Source organism: Bos indicus x Bos taurus, chromosome 15 (genome assembly GCF_003369695.1).
Source record: "Bos indicus x Bos taurus breed Angus x Brahman F1 hybrid chromosome 15, Bos_hybrid_MaternalHap_v2.0, whole genome shotgun sequence".
NCBI classification, from domain to species: Eukaryota; Metazoa; Chordata; class Mammalia; order Artiodactyla; family Bovidae; genus Bos; species Bos indicus x Bos taurus.
Window position 1 is genome coordinate 439,445 of NC_040090.1, and position 26,467 is coordinate 465,911.

General features: G+C 55.6%; 2 protein-coding genes across 6 annotated transcripts in view; one reads left to right on the forward strand and one right to left on the reverse strand.

Annotated features, from left to right (window-relative positions):
• Positions 1-142: 142 nt before the first annotated feature.
• Positions 143-17,117, reverse strand: VPS26B (VPS26, retromer complex component B). The gene is made up of 6 exons (XM_027562178.1): positions 16,674-17,117; positions 8,171-8,327; positions 5,374-5,538; positions 3,233-3,408; positions 2,023-2,165; positions 143-1,629 (listed from the first exon to the last, which is right to left on the reverse strand). The coding sequence occupies exons 1-6, from the start codon at positions 16,894-16,896 to the stop codon at positions 1,483-1,485; spliced, it is 1,011 nt and encodes a 336-aa protein (XP_027417979.1). The 5' UTR covers positions 16,897-17,117; the 3' UTR covers positions 143-1,482.
• An 81-nt stretch (positions 17,118-17,198) lies between these two features.
• Positions 17,199-26,467, forward strand: part of NCAPD3 (non-SMC condensin II complex subunit D3) — a 60,329-nt gene continuing 51,060 nt past the window's right edge. For 4 of the 5 annotated variants that reach the window (XM_027562187.1, XM_027562188.1, XM_027562189.1 and 1 more), the window contains exons 1-7: positions 17,199-17,839; positions 18,775-18,929; positions 21,541-21,703; positions 23,003-23,187; positions 23,749-23,916; positions 24,023-24,084; positions 24,274-24,361. In XM_027562187.1, the coding sequence (XP_027417988.1) occupies positions 17,776-17,839; positions 18,775-18,929; positions 21,541-21,703; positions 23,003-23,187; positions 23,749-23,916; positions 24,023-24,084; positions 24,274-24,361 (885 nt within the window). In that variant the 5' untranslated portion in view covers positions 17,199-17,775. Of the gene's footprint in view, positions 17,840-18,774; positions 18,930-21,540; positions 21,704-23,002; positions 23,188-23,748; positions 23,917-24,022; positions 24,085-24,273; positions 24,362-26,272; positions 26,376-26,467 lie in introns of those variants that run through there. The other variant, XM_027562190.1, reaches the window with a different exon arrangement.

A 26,467-nucleotide genomic window follows, 5' to 3' on the forward strand; every position in this document is an offset into this window, starting at 1 on the left:
TCCTTTCTCAGCCACGTGCTTGTCTGAAACTGGCATTAACAACGTGGGCATCACTGTTCACCAGGGCCCGCAGGCATGGGGAGGGCAGGAGTCGTTGGCCGGAGTGGCGCGTGCAGCGGGGCAATAAAGACAGCACAGAGCCTGGTGGGCCATGGGCACGACCCTGGGCCTCCGAGCCCAGGGGCTTGCTTTAATCAGACACACAGCTCACACAGAGCTTGGTTTAAAACACAGCCACTGTAAGACACACATCAAGAAACCTGTGAACGCGCAGCGGCCCAACCGCAGGCCACACTGCCTGTCCGGCCCCTCCGCTCTGCCGGCGTCCCGGCCGCCGCCTCGCACTTGTCTGGCGCAGAGGCAGACAACGGGCAGGCAGAGAATGGAAGCGGCTGCGCTCTGGCTCCCTCAGAGGACGGGCATCGGGTGCAGCTGGCTGGGGGCAGAGGGTGGGCGGGCGGTCCTCACGGTCACGGTGCAGGCTGCCCTGGGGGGCCAGGGCTCAGCTCACGCTCTGGAAAAGCCCAGGGGCGCTGTTCTGCCCTCCGGAACCGTGGTCCACCCGAGGGACCACCTGCCCTTGCCTGGCTCTCCTGCCCCAGTGCCGGCGCTCTTCCCGACGCTGCCGCCCAAACGCCCCTCTCTCCAGTCTAGCTCTGACCCACAAGCCCTGCCCAGTCCGAGGCCCACAGTTGCCCAGATTTCCGAGGAAAAGAGGGGTCCCTCTAAAGACGACACAGAACAAACCTCCCAGAAGACAAAGATCCCAGACCCCCGGGTGCATGGTACCTGCTGACCCCAGGGTCTGCCTAGTCTTTTTAGAAGAGATGAGAGACCAGGACGGACAGCCACACCCTTAACATGACAGGCCCAGGCGTGGTGGGGCCGTGGAAGACCCCCTCAGCGTGGCAAGCACCCACATACACAGAACACCCCTGGTCCCAAGCTGTGGGGGAAGGACAGCTTCCAGGCGTCAGACTAAGCGCTGGTCCCCGGGAATGAGACGGACAGCAGGGACCAAGCACCTCGGCTCCTGGGCGCCCAAGGCCACCGTGCTGCAAACGACCACTGAGTTTTCCCCATTGCCATCCATGTGCCACACGGACCCTGGTGTCTCTGTGCCCGGGGACGGTGGCCAGAGGCGCCCCACACCCTGTCCAGTCCAGGACCATGCTTGGGAGTCGGAGGAGGACGATGGCGGCCTGTGGAAGCGCCAAAGCACCACGTCCAGACTCCCGCGGCAGCTCCTGGCCTGAGCCCCGTCCTCGGGCCGCGCCCTCTGCAGCCCCACAGACAGCTCTCAGGGTATACCCCTCCTCCCCGCGCCCCCGTTGGGCACAGGGTCCTGGACACCCTGCCTCCCAACCCCAGCCCCTCAGGTTCTTCAGGAAAAAGGTTTACGTCAAAGACATGGTTTGTTTTCAGGCTGCGAGCGCGGGTTAGCAGCGGATCTCCCGCCCCAGCCACTTCCCCGCCCTGGGCCTACTGTCTGTTGCCGCTGTCGGACAGTGGGCCGGGGGTCCGTGCCTCCCCCAGGGGTGTCGTGCCCTCGAAGCGCTGGGAGGCGATGGCTGCCTGGTGCGACATGCTCTTCCGGACGATGTCTCCCTTCCGCCACAGCACCACCTCCTGCGGGGTGGCAGGAACGGCACGTGAGAGGGGCCTGGGGAGTCTTAGGGGGCAGGCGGCACATGGGGAGGGGCACATGAGGGGAAGCCTGGGGAGGGTACCAGGGACTCTTGGGCAAAGGCCTCCCTGGTCTCCCGCCAACGCAGCTGTCCATCCCCTGGGGCCCGGAGGGCGGAGCAGCCACGGGGGCTGGGCCTGACGAGGCCGGCTCTGGTGTCAACTGGGAGCCCGTCCCAGCCGCCGGCCGCGGGGGTCGGGGTGAACCAGGCATCACAGACCCTTTCCCCGCCGCTTGGGGTGAACCAAGCAGCACAGACACCCACCAGCTCGCCCCCGGCCCCGCCCCCCAGCGCGCCTCCGCCCGCGGCCCCGCCCCGCCCCCCACGGCCCCACCTGCTGCTTGAAGTAGCGCCGCTCCTCGTCATCGATGAGCACCAGGTTGAGGTAGTAGCGCACCGAGAACTTCTTGTTGATGTCCCGCATGGTGGGCGTGAGCTCGTAGCCCGCCAGGAAGAGGCGGATGGGGATGGACTCTCCTGCAGGGCCGGGAGGGGTCAGAGGGGCAGGGCAGGCGCCCCGCCCGGAGCCCGCTTCTGTGAGGCCTGCCGCCCACTGATGGGCTAGGCCCGCTCCGTCTCCTCCTGGCTGAGCCCGCCAGGACCGGGGTGGCAGAGTGCTAACCACAGGAGGCCAGATGAGCAGCTCTGACTCTTACCAGTGAGAGAGTCCAATGGCTGGGCTGTGAGAGCCAGCTGTCCCACCTTAGCTAGCGCACTGTCTTCCCCAGCGATTCCAGTGTCAGCTCCCCACCCCAATTGGCACGGCCCACCCCATGCCCCCGGACTGGCGGGCCCCAGCTCTCTCCACTGAACTCTGGTGGGTCTGCTGCTGTCCCTGGACTCTCCTGTTCTTGCGTGGAAAGTGAGGGAATGAGGCTATATGGCATCTCAGATCCCTTCTACCTCTAACACGGTGCCTTCCTCAGCTAAGCAGAACAAACTCAGGACAGAGCTCCACTGAGCAAGCACAAAGACACGGAGCAGCCCAAAGCCATGCACGGAGCCCACGCACGCCACCCTGCATGGCTCACAGGCCCCACGGTGCCCCAGGGAGGGCAAGCCTGGCCCGGCTGCGTAGCTGGGGATACAATGAAGCCAGCGGGCAGGATGGCCCAGTCCTGCCCCGAAGACCCTGCTCGGGAGGCCAAGGACCTGAGAAGCCACGACACCCTCCTCCCGCATGGTGTGGACTGGGGAGAGCTGCGTGAGGCCTGGCGGCACCGAGCGCGTCCACGGGAAAATGTGCATCGTGGGCATCTGCAGCACCGATAAAGAATCAGAACAATCGCTCCTCCCAGGAACCACCAGGGTCCCACCAGCTCACGCTCCACTCATCCTAGAGGTCATGCCAGCACCGTGCACAGCAGCAGGGAGTGTCCACTTGGCCAGGCAGTCCAGAGCCTGGCTTGTCAGCCTGGTGCAGGAACTAGCAGGAAGGACCATTTCGCTCCCCCAGCAGCAAGGACGGTGCAAGTGAAGACAGCACAGGCTCATGGCCACTGACTGCGACAGCGGCCCCGACGACCCCAGCCTGGCGGGCTCACCTCTCACGGGCGCGCCGTCCATGATCTCGTACTTGGCGATGGTGTCGTTCTCATGGTACACGTTGGGGCCCGTGCCGGTTGTCTCCCGCTTGATGATGTCGATCTCCATGTGCTTGATCTTGATCCGCACCAGCAGGAAGTAGATCTTCCCTACGATGACGTCCTTCAGGTGGTACCTGCAGAGAGGAACCAAGAGGTGCGGCTGCAGACGGAATAGGCCTCCTGGATCCGGGGAGGGTGCCGCCCGCCCGGGGGTGGTGGGCCAGGAGAGCCGAGGCCACACGGGCCCATGTTGCCCCCAGGTCGCCCTGCGGAGCAAATCCCAACGCCCTGCACTGGAACCAGCATCACTCCCACTGCCATCCCACACACGCCGCAGAGAGCAGGTCCCTGTCACCCCTGCCCTTGCTGTCACCAGCATGTACTTTAGAGGCTCTGGGGTGAGAGGCTGACCCACCGGGGGTGGTGACCAGGTCCCACCAGCATGTACTTTAGAGGCTCTGGGGTGAGAGGCTGGCCCACCGGGGGTGGTGACCAGGTCCCACCAGCATGTACTTTAGAGGCTCTGGGGTGAGAGGCTGGCCCACCGGGGGTGGTGACCAGGTCCCACCAGCATGTACTTTAGAGGCTCTGGGGTGAGAGGCTGACCCACCGGGGGTGGTGACCAGGTCCCACCAGCATGTACTTTAGAGGCTCTGGGGTGAGAGGCTGACCCACCGGGGGTGGTGACCAGGTCCCACCAGCATGTACTTTAGAGGCTCTGGGGTGAGAGGCTGACCCACCGGGGGTGGTGACCAGGTCTCACCAGCATGTACTTTAGAGGCTCTGGGGTGAGAGGCTGGCCCACCGGGAGTGGTGACCAGGTCCGTCTTCCTCCAGCGCCTGGGAGCGAGGCCCTCCCCGGTCGGGGCTGGGCTGCACCCGCTGTGGCCACTGAGAGCAAACGTCCTGAGTGAAGTTCAGGAAGGGGATGGGAGCTGGGGGCGGGGGCTGAGGACGCAGGCCCTGACCACTGGGGAGGACAGACCGCTGACAGAGGCAGGGTGTGCGCCTGGGCCTGGCCCCAGGCTGGGGACTGCCCCCATCCAGCCCCGTCTGCGCCCCCTTCCTGGGGGGGATGGCGAGCACTGAAGTGCAGCCTCCGGGAGGGATGCTGGAGCGCACGCTCTCCCGGCTCTCATGGGTCTGCAACCCAGGCGCCCCTCCATGCTCAGTGGACTCTTACCCACAAGAGACACAAAGGAGCTCTTCTGGGGGCCTGGGCTCTTCCTCCTTCCCGGCACCTTTCCACTTACCTGACCCAAGCCCCTCATTTTCGGATGGGACACCCAGGTACAGGAGCTGAAGTGCCGGTAAGCCCAGCCTGAGCCCTTGTGGGCAGAACGGGATGCCGCCGCAGCCACGGGCTCCCCCTGTGGGCAGGACAGCGGGCGCGCGTTCTGGGCGCAGCCTGCTCTGCGGGCAGGGCCCGGTGTGCCCGTCCAGCCTCAGACAGGCCTGTCTCCTGCTCAGCTTGGTCTTCACTGCACTGCTGGCTGGAGGCTGCTTGTCTTTCTACGAGGTGGCTCCTCCTACACCAGGTGGCTGGGGTGCTGGTGGGCAGCACTGTGGGGGCTCTGTCCTGGGAAGGCCTGCGAGCCCCGGACTGCAAGGAGAAGGCAAAGGGCCCCTCCCAGGGGCGGGGCCGCTCCCACAGGTGGGGCCCATGGGGCTGGGCTGGCTCCAGGCCAGTGATGGGGGGAAGTGCAGCTGTCGGTCACCAGTCCTAGGAGGCCGCGTGTCCCCAGTCCCTCAGGAGGGCTGCCCAGGCAGCCCCCGCCCTGAGCCTCTGGAGGCCAGCAGGTCTGAGGCGAGGCCACCGCACCCAGAGACCCTCCTTAGCGAGGCGGGGGCTTTTTTAGTTCTGTGAGTCGAATATACATTTACTTTGCATATTTGATTTTCCAGCATTTTCAGGAATGTACTATATTAAAAAGAAAGATGCTTGTGGTAGTTTTTGAATGGTCAGTAAGTTCTGCAATTTACAAGCCCTGAGGTATTTTGACGCTGTAATAGCTGGCGTCTAAATAGCAATCTAAAGCGCTCTGGCCAGTTAAGATCGCGTCCTGCGCCCTCCCCTCAGGCGCCCGCCCGCCACTCACTTGGACTTGTTGTACTCGAACTCGATGTGCAGGCAGTCCTCGATGCCCACCTCCATCTTGATGGAGGAGTTCAGCTCGGGGTACGTGCTCAGCGTGTGCACCACGATGTCCATCTCCTTGACAACGTCGTTGAGGCGGCGGCTGATGGTGGCCCGGAGGAAGTACCTGTGGGAGGCGGGCGAGCAGTGAAGGGACCTAGGTTTACTCACCCACCGCCGCCCCAAGGACCCCTGGCTGAGTCGGCCTCTGCGGCTTTGATTCTTCTGAGCAGTCGCCTCTGGGCACCCCCTCCCAGCAGAGACGAGACACACTCCTGCCATTATAGCTGCAGGGAGTTCAAAGGCCCTTCCCCAGCTGCTCCCCGAGCCTGGCCCGGGGACCAGGGGGGCTGTACCCCAACAGCAGCCTCAAGGCCACCTGCCAGGCACTGTGTGCCACTTTTATTTCTGCAGCTCCTCCTGGCTCTTCGGACACAGGGACCATGTACTCATAGGTCTGCATGCTATCTGACAGTACTCCATGAGTGAGCATGTTTCAAGTCCCCCACAGTTAAGTGACAGGAAGATGTGATGGAGAAACCAGGTCAGCGAGTCCCCACAGCGTTTATTACCGGACCTAGGATGCAGAGATGGAGTCGCAGGCGACTTGCAGTCCCCCCAACCCCCTGCCCGGGGAGACGACCAATCGACGGGAAACTAGAGCGCTTATAGAGTGTCAGCCAGAAGCGGCAACCTGGTGCTGAGGGGAGAGGGGCCTTCAGGGAGAGCCGGCCTCAGAAGTAGAGCAGCAGAGGAGGAGAGGTCTGAATCTCTCACGCCCAGCGTGGGAGAGAGGAGACACGGCCGTGAAGGGCTGTGCCGGGCCATGGGCCAGCCCTGCAGGGAGGACTCCCCAGCACTGCAGCCCTGGGACATGAGGGCAGGCGGTCAGTCGGTCTACATTTTAGGACGACATTTCGGGACGCCGGGCGGCAGCCTCAGGAGACAGGCCGTCCTGGGTGGCTCTCACCGCTCCCTGCAGGGAGGCCTCCCCGGTGCCCCAGCCCCGGGACATGAGGGCAGGCAGGCAGTCGGTCTGCATGGCATCTTGGGACGCAGAGCAGCAGCCTCGCTGGAAATAGGCCGTCCTGAGCAGCTCTCACGGCTCTCCGCCTGCCCTCCTGCCTCCCGCACCCGCGCGGCCCCCACTAAGCCCAGGCCCCCAAGCCCCGCCCCTGTGGGCGAGGCCTCAGAGCACCTGTCAGAGGTGGAAGCCAGCAGCCCTTGGCCTCCTCTCTGCCCGCCAGAGGCCGGCGACTCCTGCTCCAGCGTCTGGAGGCGCCCGGGACTCACCCTGGGCATGAAACTGACATGAAACTGCCCTGGAGGAGGACACGGGAACCTGCACTTTTTTTTTTTTTAAATAATTCCCACCCCGACCAGTGAATCTAACACAGGACCCTTGGTAGAGAACCACTGTCCTGACATCTCGATCCTGCAACTTCCCACCTTTCTCCACACATCCAGTCTTTCTCCTGCTACGCTTTCCTCCTGAGCTTCTAACCAGTCCCGGAGTCGTCAGTACCCAGAGCATGCCCCAGAGACTGCTATTCAGGGGTCCTGCTCGAGCCTGCAGCTTCCTCCCCAGCCCCTGGCCTCGCCTGGACGTCTTCACCACCTCGCAGGAGCTGCCTGTCAAGGGAACACAGGCGCCTTTCCCTGCGAACGAGGTTCTCCAGGCTCTGCCGGGCCGTAGCAGGGGTCAGGGTCTGCGTCCCCTTCGAGGCCCAGCACCACTCCACCACGTGGACACACATGGTGCCCAACCACTCAGCATGGACGCTGGGGTCATGTCCACCCTGGGGCTACTGGGAACGCTGCTGCAAACGTGAGAGCACTTGCATTTGAGTCCTGCTTTCACTGCTTTTGGATTTACACACAGAAGTGGAATTGATGCATCATTTGGTAGTTTTAATATTTTGAGGAACTGCCATACTATTTTCAACATCTTTCTGACATAGGAACATCTATGAGGAATCTACTGCAGAGCATCACATTAAATCACAATAAGACCCCGGCCCAGCTTAACTGACAGTTAACTAGACAGTGCTTGCTGGTGCTGCCTCCTCCGAGAGCAGTCACAGAGCGCTGCTGAATGGGGCACCTTCGGCGCTTGGACGTCCCTGCAAAGGCTGGAATAAAAGAGCCTGCAGTCCGTCTTCTGACGGGAGAGGGGAGACCTCCCCAGAGCCCATGTGGTCCCCCACGCAGGCCCCAGGTAGGTGATGACCACAACTTGGAGCCAGAAGTCCGGGTGACATCACACAGCCCAGAGGCCCTGGGATCACTGCCCCCCTTGGGTTTTCAAGACTGAAACAAGGAAGACAATCCCCTGTACTTAAAAGGTGTGTATTCCTGTTCTAAAGCTTCTCACACTGTGCTACATTTTATCCTCTCCTGTCCCAAAAGATGCAGAGGATGGGTCTGGGATCAGAATCCAAATCTGGGACTGCCCTGGTGGTCCAGTGGTTAACAATCTGCCTGCCACTGCAGGGGATATGGGTTCGATTCCTGGTCCAGGAAGAGTCCACACGCCTCAGGGCAACTAATCCCGTGCGTCACAACAAGAGAAGTCACTGCAATGAGAAGCCCCCGCTCCCCGCAGCTAGAGAAAGCCCGCTGGCAACAGTGAAGCCCTGGCGCAGTCAAACACAAATTTAAAAAAGAATCCAAATCTGTGACCCCCTTCTCACGTAACAGGACGCAGGTCCACGTCCCGGCGTGTGCGGAACCCGAGGAGGAGGAGTCACGTCACTTACCGAAGCTTCACGTTCTGCCCGGTGTAGGACTCGTAGGGCTTCTCCACGTGCGTGAACTCGAAGTCAAAGGCCTGTGACTGCGTGACCTCTCCGGGCCGGGCCAGGTCCTTCACCAGGGACACGAACTCGTGGTGGTTGCCGCGGTCGTAGTAGAGCTCTGCGGGGAGAGCGGAGACCTCCCTACTGGAGCCTGGCCCACGGAGGGCGGCGGGGGCCCGCTGCGGAAGTGGCCCTCCCAGCCGCGGAGCCGCACGGCGGTTAGCGACCCCCTCTTCCCGCCCTGCACGGCAGCCCTGCACCCAAAGACCCTGCGCTCTGTGGAGACCCTGTCCAGGGAAGCACCCAGGGGACACAGCGGGGGGACTGCCATCGAAACACCGCATCTCTTTACACAGTTATAGCGATTCCTAAGTGTGGGAAGCGTGCTCGACTCCGTCACTCAGTCACACCATCCTCACGGCAACCTGAGAGGCTGGGTGGGCCCGTCACGCGTTTAACAGACAAGGAAACTTAGGCGCGGTGGGGCGGGGCGGGGCCGGGCCCAGCGCCCCAGGTTTCCTGCCCGGCCGTGTCTGCTCCTGGGCCCCGGGAGATCAGGGGTGAACACGAGGCAAGAGGCAGGTGAGGACTTGGAGACGGGTCCACGCGGCCCCGCTGACGGAGGGGCTGTCAGGCTATCCCAGTCTAGGCCACAGTCCCCAGACTCGTGTCAGCACCAGGACCTCCGAGGCTGTGCTGAGGCACAGATGGCTGGCACTCCCCCCCCAATATCTCCAATTCTGGGGCCTGGGTGGGACTCAGGATGGACATCCTAACAGACTCCTGCTTGTCCCGAGACCACCCTCTGAGAAGACCTCCTGCACACCCACCCTCCTCTCACACAGTCCTGCTGGCTGTCTGTGCCCACGTCACACTGCTGCTGAAGTGGTGAACTGTGCTCCAGATGGCTGCTGGAGACAAGGCCCCGGACCCCAGCGCCCCCCGTCCCCAGCTGTGCAACGGGGACACTTATTACCGACCAACTCCACGTGGCCCCAGCGCAGTCAAGAACTGCCCACCCCCCACCACAGTGGCTGAGCAGGACAGGACGGGAGCCCTGGGCCCTGGCCCTGACAGACTGGCCTCCGGCGGGAGGACGCGGGAGGCAGCGTGCTCTCACTGCATCTGCTGCTGGCTGCCTGGACAGGGGGGCCAGGACCACCCCCTGCCAGGCCTGGCCCGCACCTCTCGGCTGCCTCTCTCAGGGACAGCCTGAGCATGAGGGGCTGGGCAGACCCCAGACAGCAAAGGCCTGAAGCCCCTGACGATCAAAGCCTTCTTGGAGTCGAGAAGCCAGATCTCCTGCCTCCCAGAGCCAACACAGCAACCAGGCCTGCCACAGGGGCGCTTGGGGGGAAAGCACAGCTTCCAGGGAGCTCTCGGGCCAGCTGCCCTGGGCCCTGACAGACCGGCCCCGGGGAGCCTGTTCTCCCAAGCGGCAGGGCAGCGTCCACGTCACGGGAGCTGCAGTGAGGTCAGGCCCAGCCTGGAGCACTGCTCCCGCACGGAGCGCCCTGTGATCACAGTTTGCTGCTAATCCCCCGTTACACATGGAGCCACCTTAGGTCACCGACAACTCACCTGCCTCCCCAGGCCAGGTGGTGTCAGCAGCAGGCAGCAAGCCCACCACATGGGGGTCAACACAGACCATCAGGGCGCGGCTGCGGGGGCAGGGTGCCCTCTCGGGGGCGGGGGTGGGGGTCGAGAGTACGCACAGGGGCCAAGGGGAGAGGGGCCACCAGCCAGCCCAGACAGGGGCCTGTCCTCTGCCTCGTGCTGGTCCTTGGCTACAGGAGCCTCTGCTGACCGGAACAGGTGGAGCCCTTAACTGGGTACCTGGGTGTCTTGGGTGCCAAGCTCTGAGCTCTGCCGTGGTTTCAGGGGACAGCAGCAGGTGGAGCAAAGCCCAGTGTCTGAGGACCGTAAGTGGGAAATGCTGGGCTGATGGGTTCCGGCTCACCTGGGGGCTTAGATCCCGAGGCTAGCTCTCTACTTTGGAGTGCAATATTCCTTAAAAACATTAAAGACACCAAGGGAACATTTCATGTAAAGATGGACTCAATAAAGGACAGAAACAGAGTCCTGTGGACCCAACAGAGTGAGAAGAGATTAAGAAGAGGTGGCAACAATACACAGAAGAACTAAACAAAAAAGGTCTTCATGACCCAGATAACCACGACAGTGTGATCACTCACCTAGAGCCAGACATCCTGAAGTGTGAAGTCAAGTGGGCCTTTGGAAGCACTGCTACCAGAGAAGCTAGTGCAGGTGATGAAGTTCAGGCTGAACTACTTCAGATCCTAAATGCTGTTGATGATGATGCTGTTAAAGAGCTGCACTCAATATGTCCATAAATTTGGAACACTCAGCAGTGACCACAGGACTGAAAAAGGTCTGTGTTCATGCCAATCCCAAAGAAGGGCATTCTTCCCAAAGAATGTTCAAACTACTGGACAACTGTGCTCATTTCCCATACTAGTAAAGTTATGCTTAAAATCCTTCAAGCTAGGCTTTAGTGGTACTTGAATTGAAATCTTCCAGATATACAAGATATACAAGGTTTAGAAAAGGTAGAGGAACCAAAGATCAAACTGTCAACATTCACTGGATCATAGAGAAAGCAAAAGAGTTCCAGAAAAACGTCTACTTCTGTTGGGGGCCAGAGTGAGGCACTTGGCCCGTGGCAAAGGTCATGAGGAAGGAGGCTCAACATACGCAAAGGCGGGATCGAGCCTCAGGAGTCCCCCTGGAACTCCTCGAGCATCTACCCCCATAACCAGAGCCTGCCTACTTTACTACTTTGTGCTCTCACCTACACCTCTGACTTTATGGGGGGCTGTCCCCCACAACCTCTTTCGGAGAAGGAGTTAATTTAGAGCTCCAGTTAATAAAAACTCCTGGGCGGGACAAGAGTGTTTTAACCTACAAACTCCTCTGAAGGTTCTCTAGCCTGCCTGACAGGCTCGTCCGGCCACATGTGATTGCTCACAGCCTCCCAACCATGAGAGGCACGAGATGCTTTAAACCTTCTAAAAACAGGTTCCTTAGAAAAGTTAGAAAACCATTAGTATAAGTATAGTGGGCTGATTAGAAATTGTATTGGTGAAGGGTTTTTCATTTGTTGAGCCAATGTTTGTTGCTAAGTCTCCACATCCCCTGCCCTTACACACATTAATGAATATATAGAAGAAATAAGTATTAACCTTTGATATAAATCACATTAGACCTTAGGCTAAGTAAATTCTTTCCTTAACTAAAACCCACTATACCCTCACCCTATAGGAATGTAACTTTATTTGGGTGGCATCTGTTTTGAGAATAATCACCCCTGGAGAAATAAGTGTCCTGGTTGACTGACCGTTGTCACAAGGAGAGGGTCATAAATTGTCAGCAGGCCCCCTGGCCAGAAGATATGTAACACCCCTAAGACCTCTGTATACATTTGTATGAAGCACCTGACTTTGATAAAAGTCAGGACTGCTGACCCCATGTGACTTTTGCATAACATCTCAGTGTATAAAAGTAGACCATGGAAAATAAAGAATTGGGATCAGTTTCTCGAAATACTGGTCTCCCCATGTTGCACTCTCTTACTCACACTGGCTGCGTCTCCATCTGGAGCGCGGAACCCGCCATGCTTACTAATTATGCCTGGGCTTCTAAGATCCGACCGGGGAGGCCTCAGTGTCTCCTCTCCTTCGGGAGAATGGAAGGACGCCTGTGGCCTACGTAAGTGGTGTAAGCTTCTTGTCTTGAAGTTTTATTGGTCTCCTGCGTAAACCAAGCTACTCAGCCTCTTTTCTCCACTGAATTTTCCTACTGAGCTATCCTCATTCTATTACTCTTTACATCTTTAATTAATATCTAACTGAAGCTATTGTATCCTGGTCCTCGCTGATGCCATCCCTGCTTTGAACTCCCTGGATCAGCCGGGGCTGGACCCCGGCATACTTCTGCTTCACTGACTATGCTAAAGCCTCTGGACCGTGTGGATCACGTGAACTGGAAAAATCTTTGAGAGACAGGAACACCAAACCACCTTACCTGCCTCCTAAGAAACCTGTATGCAGGTCAAGAAACAACAGTAAGAACCAGACATGGAACAACAGACTGGTTCCAAATTGGGAGAGGAGTTGCGTCAAGGCTGTATATTGTCACCCTGCTTATTTAACTTCTATGCAGAGTACATCATGCGAAATGCGAGGCTGGCTGAATCACAAGCTGGAATCAAGACTTCCAGGAGAAATATCAATACCCTCAGATATGCAGATGACATCACCCTTATGGCAGAAAGTGAAGAACTAAAGAGCCTCTTGATGAAAGTGAAAGAGAGTGAAAAAGCTGGCTTAAAGCTCAACTTTCAAAAAACTAAGATCATGGCATCCAGTCCCATCACTTCATGGCAAATAGACGGGGAAACAGTGGAAATAGTGACAGATTTTCTCTTCATGTGCTCCAAAATCACTGCGGATGGTGACTGCAGCCATGAAAACAGAAAACACTTGCTCCTTGGAAGAAAAGTTATGACAGTCCTAGACAGCATATAAAAAAGCAAAGACATCATTTTGCTGACAAAGATTCATCTAGTCAAAGCTATGGTCTTCGCAGTAGTCATGTAGAGATTTGAGAGTTTGACCATAAAGAAAGCTGAGTGCCAAAGAACTGATGCTTTTGAATTGTGATGCTAGAGAAGACTCTTGAGAGTTCCTGGACTGCAAGGAGATCAAACTAATCCATCCTTAAGGAAATCAGTCCTGAATATTCATTGGAAGGACTGATGCTGAAGCTGAAACTCCAATACTTTGGCCACCTGATGTGAACAGCCAACTCATTGGAAAAGACCCTGATGCTGGGAAAGGTAGAAGGCAAGAGGAGAAGGGGACGACAGAGAATGAGATGGTTGCATAGCATCACCGACTCAATGGAAATGAACTTGGGCAACCTCCAGGAGGTGGTGAAGGACACGGAAGCCTGGCATGCTGTAGTTTATGGGGTCACAAAGAGTTGGACATGACTGAGCGACTGAGTCATAAAAATAAGAGCAAAAATATTTGACGGTCCCTCTTCAGTAAGGTTCTCTCTGTGCAGATCAGAGTGGGGCTCACACTGGACCAGTCCTGGCAGGTGTCAGGGGGACAAGATGCCACAGAACTTCTTGTGTGGTGACAGTGTGAACCCAGCCTCTTGGATGGAAAGTCACGGACTTCCCAACAAAGTGCATCTCAGCCCCACGAACCACAGGGGACACTTATTCACGCCTGTCTTTGCCCCCTCTTCTTCCAGAAGGTGCAGAGTATCGCAGCCATCAGATAGGCACAGTCGACAATGCACACCTGGGTGAAGGGTTAGAGAGACATGTCTGGAGAAAACCAGGGGCAGCTCAGGGAAGAGCTGGAGGGAGTCAAGGAGAAGTTTACAGAAGGGACTGAGAGCGTCAGAACTGCCTTTTAGGAAGTTCGCTCTTACAGAAACTAAACTGAAAGAAAAGGCAAACAGAGGCAGGAAGGCCAGTCAGGAGACTGCTCCACACAGAGGCGTCAGGGGCAGCGGCACTGAGGAGGGTGAGGGAGCACTGAGGCGAGCCGCCCCCCGAGCCACTGGGGGCACCGGGGGAGGCAGGACCGCTCCGGGGCCTCCCCGGTTCCAGAGGCTGAGGCAACCCAGGGGGCGTGCAGAGCAGGGGAGACGGGAGGAGTGGCAGCGCGGGGCTGGGGCAGGGAGAGAGAGGAGCGACCTGGTTCGGATGTGTCCTTGGGCAACCCGCAGAGACCCCGCGGGTGTTCAGCAGGCAGTCAGAGACCCAGGCACGGAACTCTGGGGTGAGCTCAGGCGAGGAGAAAGGCTCGGGAGACGTGAGTCCAAGCAGACAGGGCAGTGGTGGGTGTGCAGACGGGGCTGCCGGAGCGGGCCACAGCGCAAACAGGCTGGCCTGCCCTGAGGACTGCGGTCTGAACAGGACCCATGCAGCGGCCACCAGAAAGCCGTCCCTGCGAGAACTCGGGCGATGCCTCCCGCTGGGAGGAGACGCAGGGCACACAGCAGGCAAGGCTGGTCTGGCACGGAGACCCCGGGGGCAGTCAGCAAGGCAACCAGAGCTGACTCTTCAAAGGTCCAGCCCCCGGATCCAGTCTAACAGGGGTTATGAGCGTCTGGTTGACAAGTGGCAGAGCCTGCACTTCACACACATCGATGATCTCTAGTCCTCACAAGACCCTAGTGACGTCTGCCCGTTACAGAGCCTTATGTAACCCAAGTAACCCTCTGCTTCAGCCTTGGTCACACACCAGGCTGTCCTACCGAATGCACAGGCAGAATGTACACACTTCCAAACGGGACAATGGTTTACGAGAAGAAAAATTCTGAGTGAAACAAACGAGGAAGGTGGCTGGAGCACAACATCAGCATTCTCACAGGCGGCCAGGGCAGGACCACCACCCGGCATGTCACCGGTACCGCAGACCTCAGAGCCGGAACGAAGCCCCGCCCGCTGCGTGCATCGTCAGGAACGCAAGGAAGCAGAAACCACACGACCGCGGTGTGGGGACCTCACTCACCAGCCTCGCTCCAGTGCCTGGAGGCTGGGTCACAAAAGTCTCTCGGGTCCAGCACACACCCCACACTGCACAAAGCCTGGGCCCTAGACCCCTCACCGTTCTGCCAAGGGGATTCGGTTGCTGTCCCTGCCTTACAGGTGAGAGCGCCGAGGCCTAGGGAGTGGACAGCTTCCCCAAGGCCACAGGGTGGACTCAGGGGCCCAGGAAGAGCTGTTGATGGAAGTAGAAGAGGCTCTGAGAAATCTGAGAAGGGATGCTGTCCTGGGATGCGAGCAGACAGGAAACCAGGCAGGGCAGCCAACTCCCTTTCAGTCGGGCTGGAGTGAGACCTTGCCAAGCGTCCCTCAACAGCCCATTCCACAACTGCTGGGGCAGGGGGTGCTCTGGTTACCTTTCACAGACGGGGAGGTGTCACCCCCGGGAATGATGGCACGGCTGCTGGCTAGACGTGCCCATCTGCACTCCTAATGCAGAGCCGCGGAATCCAGTGACAACCTTAAAGCTATCATGTGAAAACACTAAATCTAAGGAGGCCTGAACTTCATCACCTTACTCACGCCCAGCACAGAATGTTGTGGGTTCATCCTGTGTCCCCAGGAGCTCTTTGCTAGGAGTGATTTTAGCGTCCACGGATGTAAGACATTTCTGTGGTTCTGGCATCTGGCTGGTAGAGGCTGGGGAGGCTGTGAAATGCACCCCCGACAACAGAGAACGCGCAGGCCCCCTGTGTGGACAGCACTGCTGCTGAGGAGCACTATCTACGCTGGAGGCATGTGAGCAAAGGGTCTGAAACCCACTCTTCGGCTTCAGGCCACGCTTACTCTGGATTTAAAATAACAAGGGATGGGTTCCTATAGGATTAGCCAGCCTTCGGTCTGATTTCCGTTAACTTAAATAGCAGAAGCCAATACTTCAGGCTGGACACTGAAGTGCTGAGCACACAGCCTTTCCCCAGGGCTCCTGTGTTTTCTGTCTCTGCAAAATAGAGAACAGATTCTGTGCTGGGATCTCAGGGAGCAACAGACAGCCTCTGAGGAGCGTTCCCAGGAAACCCCCCACACAGGGCCAGCGCAGGCGGGGGCGGGGCACGATGTCTCTGCTTGATGTCTTTTCAGCCAGCTGTGGCATTTACTGTGACCCTACTCCTGAACTACTGACACAAACTATTTCAGAAACACCTGTGCGTTTTAATAAACAGGAGAGGCCAAACAGAACTGGAGACAGCCCTGTGCTGACTGGCAGCTCCCAAATCTTCTGTATTGCTACTGTCTTTTATTGTCTAGCTGTAGCTGCTAACAATCGTGTTTGAAAACTGTTAGAGCCTTGGGAAATTCTGACCACTTAGTTCTGGGGCTTAGGAGTACCCATTCTTTAAGGAGAAGAGTGCCGCAGACTCTTCTAATCAAGAAGTCTTAGGAATGCAGCTTGTGTGGACACAGGGCTGATGCTGGAGCCCGCGGGGATGCTTTCTCAAACAGCTCCCAGCGAAGGTGCGGTAAGAGGCTGGTGGGTCACAGACACTAGAGAGAAGTGGGCGGGCCACGCGGGGCTCGGAGTGGTTGTCACGACCTGCAGGCTGGCCTAGCTGGCATGGAAGCCGAGGCAGGCCCGCGGAGCTCCGACCCAGGGCGGCTGGCAACAGAACACAGGGCCTGGGGCGGAGTGGGGGACAGAGGGTCTGGAATTGCAGCCGTGAGTGCGGGGGTTAGGGGACAGGGGTTCGGGTCGCGCCAGGAGCTGGAGGAGGGGCAGGGGTCTGGAATTGTAGCAGGGGGTGCGGGGGCTAGGGGGCGGGGACAGGGGTTCGGGTCGCGCCGGGGGTCTGGAGAGGAAGGTCAGAGGCTGGGTCAGGGGTCAAGGGTCGAGGGCGGGAGGGGGGTGGGCCCGGGCGGGGCGGACCCCGCACTCACCGATCTGCCCGATGAACTCAACCTTGATGCCCTGGTGCTCCAGCCGCTTGTTGGGGTTCTTGAGCGCCAGGCTCACCTTCCCGGACACCGTCTCGCCGTCGTAGAAGAGGAAGTACTTGTCCTTCTTCCCATCCTCGGTCTTGTGCTCGGCCCGCCGCCTGCTATCCGCGTCGTTCAGCAGGATGTCCACATCCACGCTCTGCCCGAAGCCAAAGAAGCTCATGGCCCCGCCGGGCCGGCCGGGCCTGGGGAGGCCGGCGGGCTGGGCACGACGCCGACGCCCGCGTTCGGCGGGCCGGTGCGGTCCCGAGGGCAGGGCAGAGCGGGCGCGCGAGGCACCCGCCGGCCGCGGCCTGCGGAGCCCACCTCAGAGGCAGCGGCCCGGCCCCGGAGCAGCCCGCAGCGCGTCCGCCGCTCAGCCGGACGCGCCGGAGTGGCTGCGCGCATGCGCACGGCCCGCCCCCAGCGCGGCCACCGCCCCCCCCCCCACCCCGGGGAGCTCGCACTGCGCCTGCGCGCCGCGAGCACCGCCCCACGCTCGGCAGACAGCGGGGCGGCGGCGGCTCCTTCCGGTCTCCTGCCAGACCTGTCAAACACCAGTCCAGTAAAACTCAGACCTAACGGTATCCTTTCTAAAAAAAAGAGTCCTATCTGACTGCCTTTCCTGCCTTTAACCCGTTGACCGGTAGGCAGCTCCCCAACTCGGACGTGTACGCCTCCGCTTGCTGACTGACGGGTAAACGCGGCCCTTCGACAGGCCGGCGACAGGCCGCCTGACAGGCGGCAGAAGTGACAGTTACAACAGGAAGTGCCCTGCTTCAGCTTCTCTTCAGTGCGTCCGCCACGTAGGGAAAAGGAGCCAGAAGGCAGTATACTTGGCTCGTTTCTTTAGCCCTATATTGAAGCGACAGCTGAAAACCACCCCCAACTTCAGTTGCGTGGGCGGTGCTCTCTCCCTTTGCTCATCCGGCGGAAGGCCCTGCTGATTGGCTGCGGTCCTGCCGGCGGGGCGCGGTGGTTGGTCGGTGCTGACCCTTGACGTCATCGGGGCCTTCTGGGCGCGCGCGCCGGAGCAACTTTGAAAGTGAGGCGAGCGGCCGTCATGGAGGCTTGCGGGAACCTGGCGTGCGCCCTGCAGACCTGGTGCCCACTGGACCTCAGCCAAGGTGAGGAAGCGCCCGGGGTCCGGGTGCTCCGAGGGGTGCTGGGCAAGGGCCGCGTCCTCCTTCCGCTCTGTACTCCTGTTTTTCGGCCTTGTCCCCGGGTCTGCGCGGAAGCCTCGCAGGTGCCGTGGCTTCGGCCGCGCGGCTGTTTGTTGGCCCGAACTGACCTTCTGAACTTGGGTCCCAGGGTGCGGCTGCAGCCTCCGGGTGCCCGTCGTCACTGAACGGCAGTGGGTGTCCCCACCCGCCGCAGTCGCTGCTGGCCGCTGTCTCGAGGCTGCGTGCCCTCCCGAGTCATCTCTGTAGCCGGCAGTCTTTTTTTTTTTTTGACTCATATGTTTTTGAGTCATTTCATTTTGTTTGCCTCACCTGTCCCTTTCTACTGTACACTTTATTTGGGTTTATTAGCTAGTGATTTAGACGGTAAAGAATCTGCCTGCCATGTAGAAGACACGGGTTCGATTCCTGAGTAGCCAAGATCCTTTGGAGAAGGGAACGGCAACCCACTCCAGTATTCTTGTCTGGAGAATCCCACAGACAGAGGAGCCTGGCGGGCTACAGTCCGTGGGGTCACAGAGAGTCGGACGCGACTGAGCGACTTCAGCTTGGTTATAAGACTTTCACAAAGGGACAGCTGAGACAGCTTTTTATTATCTCTTCTCTAGCTTGAAATATGCAGAGGCTGGGTCTTCCCCCAAACTGTTAACATCTGTAAAGTGTTTTCCTACTTCATGTTTTTAGAGGATGGCCAACCTAATAGCCAGCTGTCAGTGTAATGAGTAACAGATTTTTCTAACCCTTTCTGCTTCTCTCTTCATTCTGCCTCACCTGTGTAGTATGACTTGTGCCCAGAAAACTGTTCTCTTCTTGAATGTATTTAGAGTCTAAAGCTAATTGCTACAGAACATTAGTTGACTGTGGTTGCACTTTCCTACTAGAATGGGTGGATGGAGTATGGGAACTGGAATTCACGGAGACCGAGCCTCTGGATGCCAGCATAGAAGCAGAGATTGTGCAGACTGGACTGAGCGCATTCACAGAGCTTTACAGCGCAATGTTACCTTTTGCTACTGAAAAACGTGAAGCTGCTGAGGTAAAAGAGAAAAAAACCAAGCTAGCCCTTTCGTTGTTAGAAGTGTCAGGTAAAAACCCGGTATCATCTAGAGCTTGGTCTCTGGTGTGCAGCGCAGAAGGGAGAGCGGTGTAAAGATTGTGGTTCACTTACTGGGATGGCCTCATAACCATCCTCCCAACTTACTAGTCTGTGATTCCTTTCGTGTCATGAGCATTGTTAACAAGAGCAAATTAAAGGATAAGAGTAAAGGCCAAGGTAAGGATGAAAACCAGTAAGCAAAATAAGAAAAGGTGGCGGAGGACAATGCAGTGACAACTCAGGATGCATTTGCTTTAAGGAATTGGATGTTAATCTGAGAAGTGATTAGTTGAACTAAGAAAGGAAAAAAAGAGTTGCTTTAAATGGAGTTCTACATAGTGTGACTGTTACTCTTTAGGTCATAAACTTCTTTTCAAAAAACTAAAGAATTAGAAAGCAGAACAAAGAATACTTAGGTATTAATATCTCTGAAAGATTTAAATTAACAAAAAATATTTCTGTTATTAGTTTCAGATAGCTGTTCAAAAATTAAATCAATCTGTTAACTACTCGTTAAGCATAATGCTGAGTACCACGTGCAGTACCCAGGAGGGTAACATGGTGAGGGTACGGAGCCTCTTCCTACAGGGGCATGCGGGAGAGGGAGAATGAAGCTCTGGGAGCGTGCACGGTCATTGCTCTGGCCAGAGCCTGTGCAGTGACCACATCCACGGGCGTGAAGAAGCACGGGCCACCAGCTCTATGTGTTAGAAACTGCTGTAGGACACGTTAAATGCCATCTTGGCATGGAGAAGGCATCTTGGCTTGCCTGGAAAAGGCAGCTTGCTGAGGTTGAGGTTGGGAAGGTCCCAGAAAGAAGGTAGCTGGCTGGAGGCACATCTCCACAAACGGCTGGAATGCTGACCAGTAATGAGGATTCTAGGGCAGCCTTGAGAGGGATCCTCACAATGGGGACGCACAGCAAGTCTAAGGGGATGGGGCAGGGTGGGGGCCACAGGACAGCTGTGAATGGGGTCCGTGGTAGGCTTCCAGAGTGAGGTGTTTGCTGTCCACAAGGTTCGGGTCTAAGCGTCATCCCTAGACTAAACCGCTTGTCCTCACATCTGCCTCTCGGAAGAAAGGGTTCTAGTGAGCAGTAGACCCAGGAACGTGAAGAGCGCTGTTTCAGATGGGTGTTCTTAACCAAACACGGACTTAAGGGGGGAATGCTGTCCCCAGGGAGCTGGGGACATTATGACTGACCCCTGAATCACATGGGTTTTGGCTGCACAGGCCCACTTATACACAGAGTTTTCAGCAGTACCTGCAGGACTGCATGGTCCCGGGTGTTTCAGTCCCTGGATGCAGAACCATAGATGTGAAGGAACTGTGTCTACGGAGGGCCGGCTGTGAATTACATGAGGACTTTCTACTCGCCCCATGTTGTTCAACAGTCAATTGTGTTTTGGTCATTGATTTTTTAAAAAATGTGTGTTGTGGTGTGGTCTGAGTTATGGTTGTGGAAATTGGGGTGGAGGGCTAGAAACTGGGGACTCTTTTTTCAAAAAGAGTTAATAGAGTTTTGTGTACTGGGTCTTTGTCAGGTATGAAATGCTGCTAAGGTGATTGGGTCCCCCAGGGCCACAGTTCCAGGCAGTGGGAGGGGAGCTGAGGTGGCCTTAGAAATGAAAATGTAACTGCTTTCTTCCACAAGTTTCGTGGTGAAGGAAAGAGGTTGTAGAGGTCTAATTTCTTGAACTTTTGTGGGCTTATGTTTTTTTAAGGTGGCCCATAGTAAACCATGTTTCGTTCCTACTGTTTGCTTTATACAAATAACCTATTTTCTTATCATGTCTATAAGAGAAGAAAGCATAGAACAGTGATCAGATTAATGAAATTATGGTGTGTGCTCTAGGATTTACTTCCTCTCCTACCGAGGCTGTTTCTGCAGTCTGTTGAGCGAGACACTTTCAGGTTTTCCTCTTCTGTTCCCATTGCCCACAGAACATTTTGACTTAAAAAAAGTTTCTCTGATTTTTTTAGTTAGTAATTAGAGTAATAAATGGATTGAGGTACATTTAACATAGATGGAGGGGTGACTTGTCCGAGTAATCACTGATACAGGTGTCCCCAGAATCTTAGTGTAGCTTCCAGGTGTAGTAATTTCAGAAATACATATGCTTCAAATTTACCCAAAGTTATTTTGCAAGTTTAATTAAGGTTCTTGTATAGTTTCTTATCTTTGTGACTTTCATTTTATTTTTTCTTTTATTGGCTGAGCCACTCAGCTTGTGGGATCTTAGTTCCCAACCAGTAATGGAACCCAGACTCTCCCCCGTGAAAGCATGGAGTCCTAACCACTGGACCACCAGGAAACTCAACTTTGTAAATTTTGAATAATATGCTTTAAAATTTTCTGTTTTAGTCCCTTTGAAAATGACAGACGTTTATAATTAGGAGGCAGAATGGTCTATTCGTTTTTTATAGAGCACTAAGCATTCAGAAGAATCAGATACAGCAAGAGGAGACTCACGGTGCTCTAACATCAGATACAGCACGAGGAGACTCACGGTGCTCTAACCACTGGCGCTCACTGTTTGCCCTCCCCTAGAGCATTTGGACCTTCTTCTTGGAGAACAGAATTTCCCACAATGCGCTGATGGCCTTGTTTCACCACTTCGTGTATAAGGTCCTTAAGAAAAATGTCAGTGCTCAGCAGCAGGAATTCGGCCTTCACGCTGCCGGGCTGTATTTTCTGCTGTTGGAAGTGCCAGGTATGCACGTTTGGTGTGATGGGGCAGGCCTTCTGTTTGTAATTTGTCTGCTTGGTTTTGAACTGTTGTATCAATGCTTTGTCCTCACTGGCAGATTAGGTGACAGTGAATCCATGAAGCACATGGTCTGTCACAGGTGTTCAGAAAGCTGTCCTGTTTTCCTGTAAATGTGGTTTCGGATGTTACTATGCTAAGTTTATAACCCAGCACACAGTCCCAGAGGGGTAAGGCTGGAGGGGGCGTGCCACGTGCCATCGTGACATCCCTGCCCTCTGACTCCTGTCCAGCCTGAGAACAGTGCCGGTTGGAGGGATGCTGTTGCTTCCGCTGTGTGGCGTGGATGGTCGGTGGACTGCTCTCACCTGCAGGGCTGAGCACAGCTGCTCACAGTGAGGGAGCACAGCGGGGAGTGTGTCTGTGCTGCTGCCCCACCTCCTTCAGGTGGGAGCCACCCTGGGCTCAGGGCGGGAGACGGTGTGGCTGAGGAGTCAGCCGCAGCTGTGGGACTGCGAGTTCACTAGGAAGAGAAAATCAAGATCAGTCCACCTGCTGCTTGTCGTTGCTTATGTCAGTGCCTTTGTAGTAAATGTTAGGGACCTACTCCATATGATTTGAGAATTGGAAGAAAAGCTATGACCAACTTAGACAGCATATTAAACAGCAGAGACATTACTCTGCTGACAAAGATCCGTCTAGTCATAGCTGTGGTTTTTCCACTGGTCATGTATGGATGTGAGAGTTGGACTATAACGAAAGCTGACCACTGAAGAATTGATGCTGTGCTGCTGGAGAAGACTCTTGAGAGTCCCTTGGACTGTAAGGATATCCAACCAGTCCATCCTAAAGGAAGTCAGTCCTGAATATTCATTGGAAGGACTGATGCTGAAGCTGAAACTCCAGTACTTTGGCCACCTGATGTGAAGAACTGACTCATTGGAAAAGACCCTGATGCTGGGAAAGATTGAAGGTGGGAGGAGAAGGGGATGACAGAGGATGAGATGGTTGGATGGCATCACCGACCCGATGGACGTGAGTTTGAGCAAGCTCCAGGAGTTGGTGATGGACAGGGAGGACTGGCGTGCTGCAGTCCATGGGGTCGCAAAGAGTCGGACACAACTGAGTGACTGAACTGAACTGACTGCTCATTGCCTCGGGTGGAAGTTGAATGAAACTTTTTTGCTAAAGGTTGCTGTTAGTTAAGGAAAAGCCTGTGTTTGTTTTTTAATATTTCATTGTTGTAGCAGATATATTTCAAAGCAGTTAAACCTACCTTGCTTACTCTTCATTCTTTACGAATAGGCAGCGTAGTCAATCAAGTTTTCCATCCAGTGATATTTGACAAATGCATTCAGATTCTAAAGAAGTGCTGGCCTCAGGAATCCAGCTCGAATCAGAAAAGAAAGAAAGAGCAACCAAAGAACACTCAGGGCAGCTCACAGGAGAGCAGTAAGAGAGCAAGGCCCCACAGGAGAGAGGAAGTGGAGGTAAGAAGGGGTGTGGTCATAAGGCGTGTCTGATTCGTGTAAGAATTTATATCAAGTTAGGGTGTCGGGGGTCATGATTATGCCAAAGCCCTAGCGTGCCGTCCGCCTTCCCTCCCCTAGGAGTGGCCTCGTGGCCTGCTGAGCCTCTGTTCCCCATGCCGTCTCCCCAGCCTCCCTGTCACCTCCCTCCAGTCTGTTCCCAGGGGTGCCTTGCCGCAGGCCAGCAGGTGTTACCTTATTTTCATTAGAGACCATGGTTGAAGTGTCCAGAGGACTCATGTCCACAAGAACATCATAGAATAACATTAATTCCAAATTCTCGTGTGACTGGGGTAGAGGTTCATTGACACCAGAACCGGTAAGAAACCCAGGCAGTCTCCCTGACGTGCAAATCCAGACCCAGAAGCTGTGGTAGCCTTCATCTGGTCCAGACTGAGCTTGCAGCTATGGGGCCCAGCGTGGCTACCTAGAGTTCCACTGGCCTTCTCGGGGACATTGCAACCTCGGGACAAGCTACGAGGCGGTGCCGCACAGTCAGCTGTGTATTTCTCCATAATCTAGATGGATGAAATTACTCAAGAAGAAGAGGATGAAGAGAATATTTTTTTTTCTTCTGAAGATCGTCGTCAAATTCGAAATGTCATCTTTCAAGTTTTGAAGAACTTTATAAGGCTTCTCTCTAAATTCTCCTTAAAAGAAAAGCCAGAGTGTATACAGAATTGTGTGGAGGTAAGTGAGAATGCCAGAGACCTTGGGCAAGTTCAAAGAGTGAGGACAATGGCCAAGATTTAAAGAGTGAAAAAAACCAGGCCTTTTTTTGGTATCTGTTTTCCAGGTCTTTGTTGCGTTAACTAGTTCTGAACCAGTTCGTTATGAATTCCAGGCTACGCAAGCCCGGTGAGCAATTAAATCTTCCAGTGCTAACATTTAATTAGGGTATGATGTTTTGCTCAAGCAGAGGTGTAAATGTCATTTTATTCTAATTGGCACACAGGTAGAATTTATTCATTTAAATATGGCTGATAGGGTTAGGAGTTTATCCTAGTGAAATCACATCCATTAACTAGTCTTTTGCCTTTTTCTTAGAATTCTCAGAGAAATGAAATGTATACCAGAACTGGCCTATCACGGATTGTATTTGCTTTGTTCCCCTCTTCACAGAGAAGGAGACAAGGTAAAGGGGACGGGAGCTGAGTTACAGGGAACTGAAAGCACAGGGTCGTGCGACTAGAAACGCTGGAAGGACTCAGCGAGACGCGGTGTGAACTTGCTGGGCCGTTGGTGTCTGTGACGAGAAGCGCCCGTCAGCACGTGGCGGCCACTGCTCGCTCCAGGCTCACATCCAGGCCCCTCGTGCCACAGGACGCTCCTGTTGAGCTCAGGTGTAAAGCAGGCTCCAGTGGGGCCTGTAGAGGAGCAGGAAAGCTGCTGAGCAGTGCTGTCACTCGAGTGCTCACCAGAGGCCTCTGGGGGAGGGTAGACAGCCACGGGGCCTTGCAGCTCCCTCGCAGGCGCCTGTGCCCCTGTGTTCCTGTTAGCGTCTGTGCCTTAGTGGATAATTCTGCTGACACTCCTGGTCAGCATTCATATCTAGATTTGCCCGCTGCTGCTACTAAGTCACTTCAGTTGTGTCCGACTCTGCGACCCCATAGACGGCAGCCCACCAGGCTCCGATGTCCCTGGGATTCTCCAGGCAAGGATACTGGAGTGGATTGCCATTTCCTTCTCCAATGCGTGAAAGAGAAAAGTGAAAGTGAAGTCTCTCAGTCGTGTCTTAGTCTTGGCGACCCCATGGACTGCAGCCTACCAGGCTCCTCCATCCATGGATTTTCCAGGCAAGAGTACTGGAGTGGGGTGCCATTGCCTTCTCCAAGATTTGCCTGCAGTGACCTTCAAAGCCACACAGCCCTAGACACTGGGGTTAGGGCTTTTTAAGCCCTAAGGTGTTACTCAACCTGAATGTCGTTAGTGCAGCAGGAGTTTGCAGAAAACATGGCGGACCAAGGCCCTTGCCTTCGGTGCCTGCAGTGCCCTGGTTTCCAGGGGCAGCGGGGTGAGGAGGCCCTGGGCACTTGGGCTCTGCACTTGGGTCCTACCCCTCGCTGCTGTGTGTCTCCCTTTGAAAAGAAAAGAAATTATTACTTATTTTTGGCTGTGCTGGGTCTTTGTGGCTGCGAGCAGGCTTTCTCTCAGTTGCTGCAAGTGGGGGGTACTCGCTGATTATGGTGCAGGGGCTTCTCGTTGTGGAGCACGGGCTTAGTTGCTCTGAGGCACGTGGGATCCTCCCGGACCAGGGCTTGAACTGGTGTCCCCTGCATTGGCAGAGGGATTCCTTACCACCGAGCCACGGGAGAAGCCCTGTGTGTCCTCCGTGAGTCCTTGGTGTCCTCACCTGGACAAGGAGGATGAGGGGCTTCCCTTCCTGTGGATTTCTCAGGAGGACTGCAGGGAAGAGTGCCTCGGCGTAATGCCTGCTGTTTAGAAAACACCCCATATTTCTCTAATATTTGATGTCGTTATCTCTTCCCTGTGTTTGGAATATGTGATAACATTCACATTAAGATTTTTAATTTCTGTGCCCTTTTTAACATTGTAGAAAGTGCAGAGGATGGGAAATTACCCTTTCAGGCAGCAGCGTCTCTAAGGACAGGGTGTTTTTCATTGCAAAAGTGTTGGCCTGATGTTGGGTGACGGGTTGTAGCCTGACCTTTGATTACTTGACTCGGGACTACTCATTTTCAAAGTCTTTTATTAAGTATAAAGTGGAGATAATAATAGTATCAAGTATAAAATGGAAATGTCTTGCTGACCTCATTGAGTTGAGAGATTTCAGAGTAAGTATGGTCAAATCTCGTAATACAGAGACATGCTTAATGCAGTACCTGCCACATCCTTGGTTTCCAGTAAATTATTTTATTCACTGGATGCATGAGTTAACTTCTTGAGTAGATTATGTGAGATGATATATGGGAAGGTGTTCTCTAAGCTTCAGGTGTAATATAGGTAGAGAATCATCACCTTCCTCTTTCCTCTGAGGGGTAATCCGTTGCATTCTTTGCCCTTGCTCAGTTGCGGCTGATTCTCTGAGCCCTGATTTCTGGGCTGGAGTATAAGGCAAGCAGAGAAACTGGGTGGAATCCGGCTCATCAATCTGTAGGCAGCACCTCCACACTGTTCATTTTGTGCAGGTATGACACCTGGTCATCAACCAAAACCTGTGTCAACCTCCTTTACCTGCTGGCACTTGAAATAGCTCACTGTGGTCTGCCTCAGTTTCCAA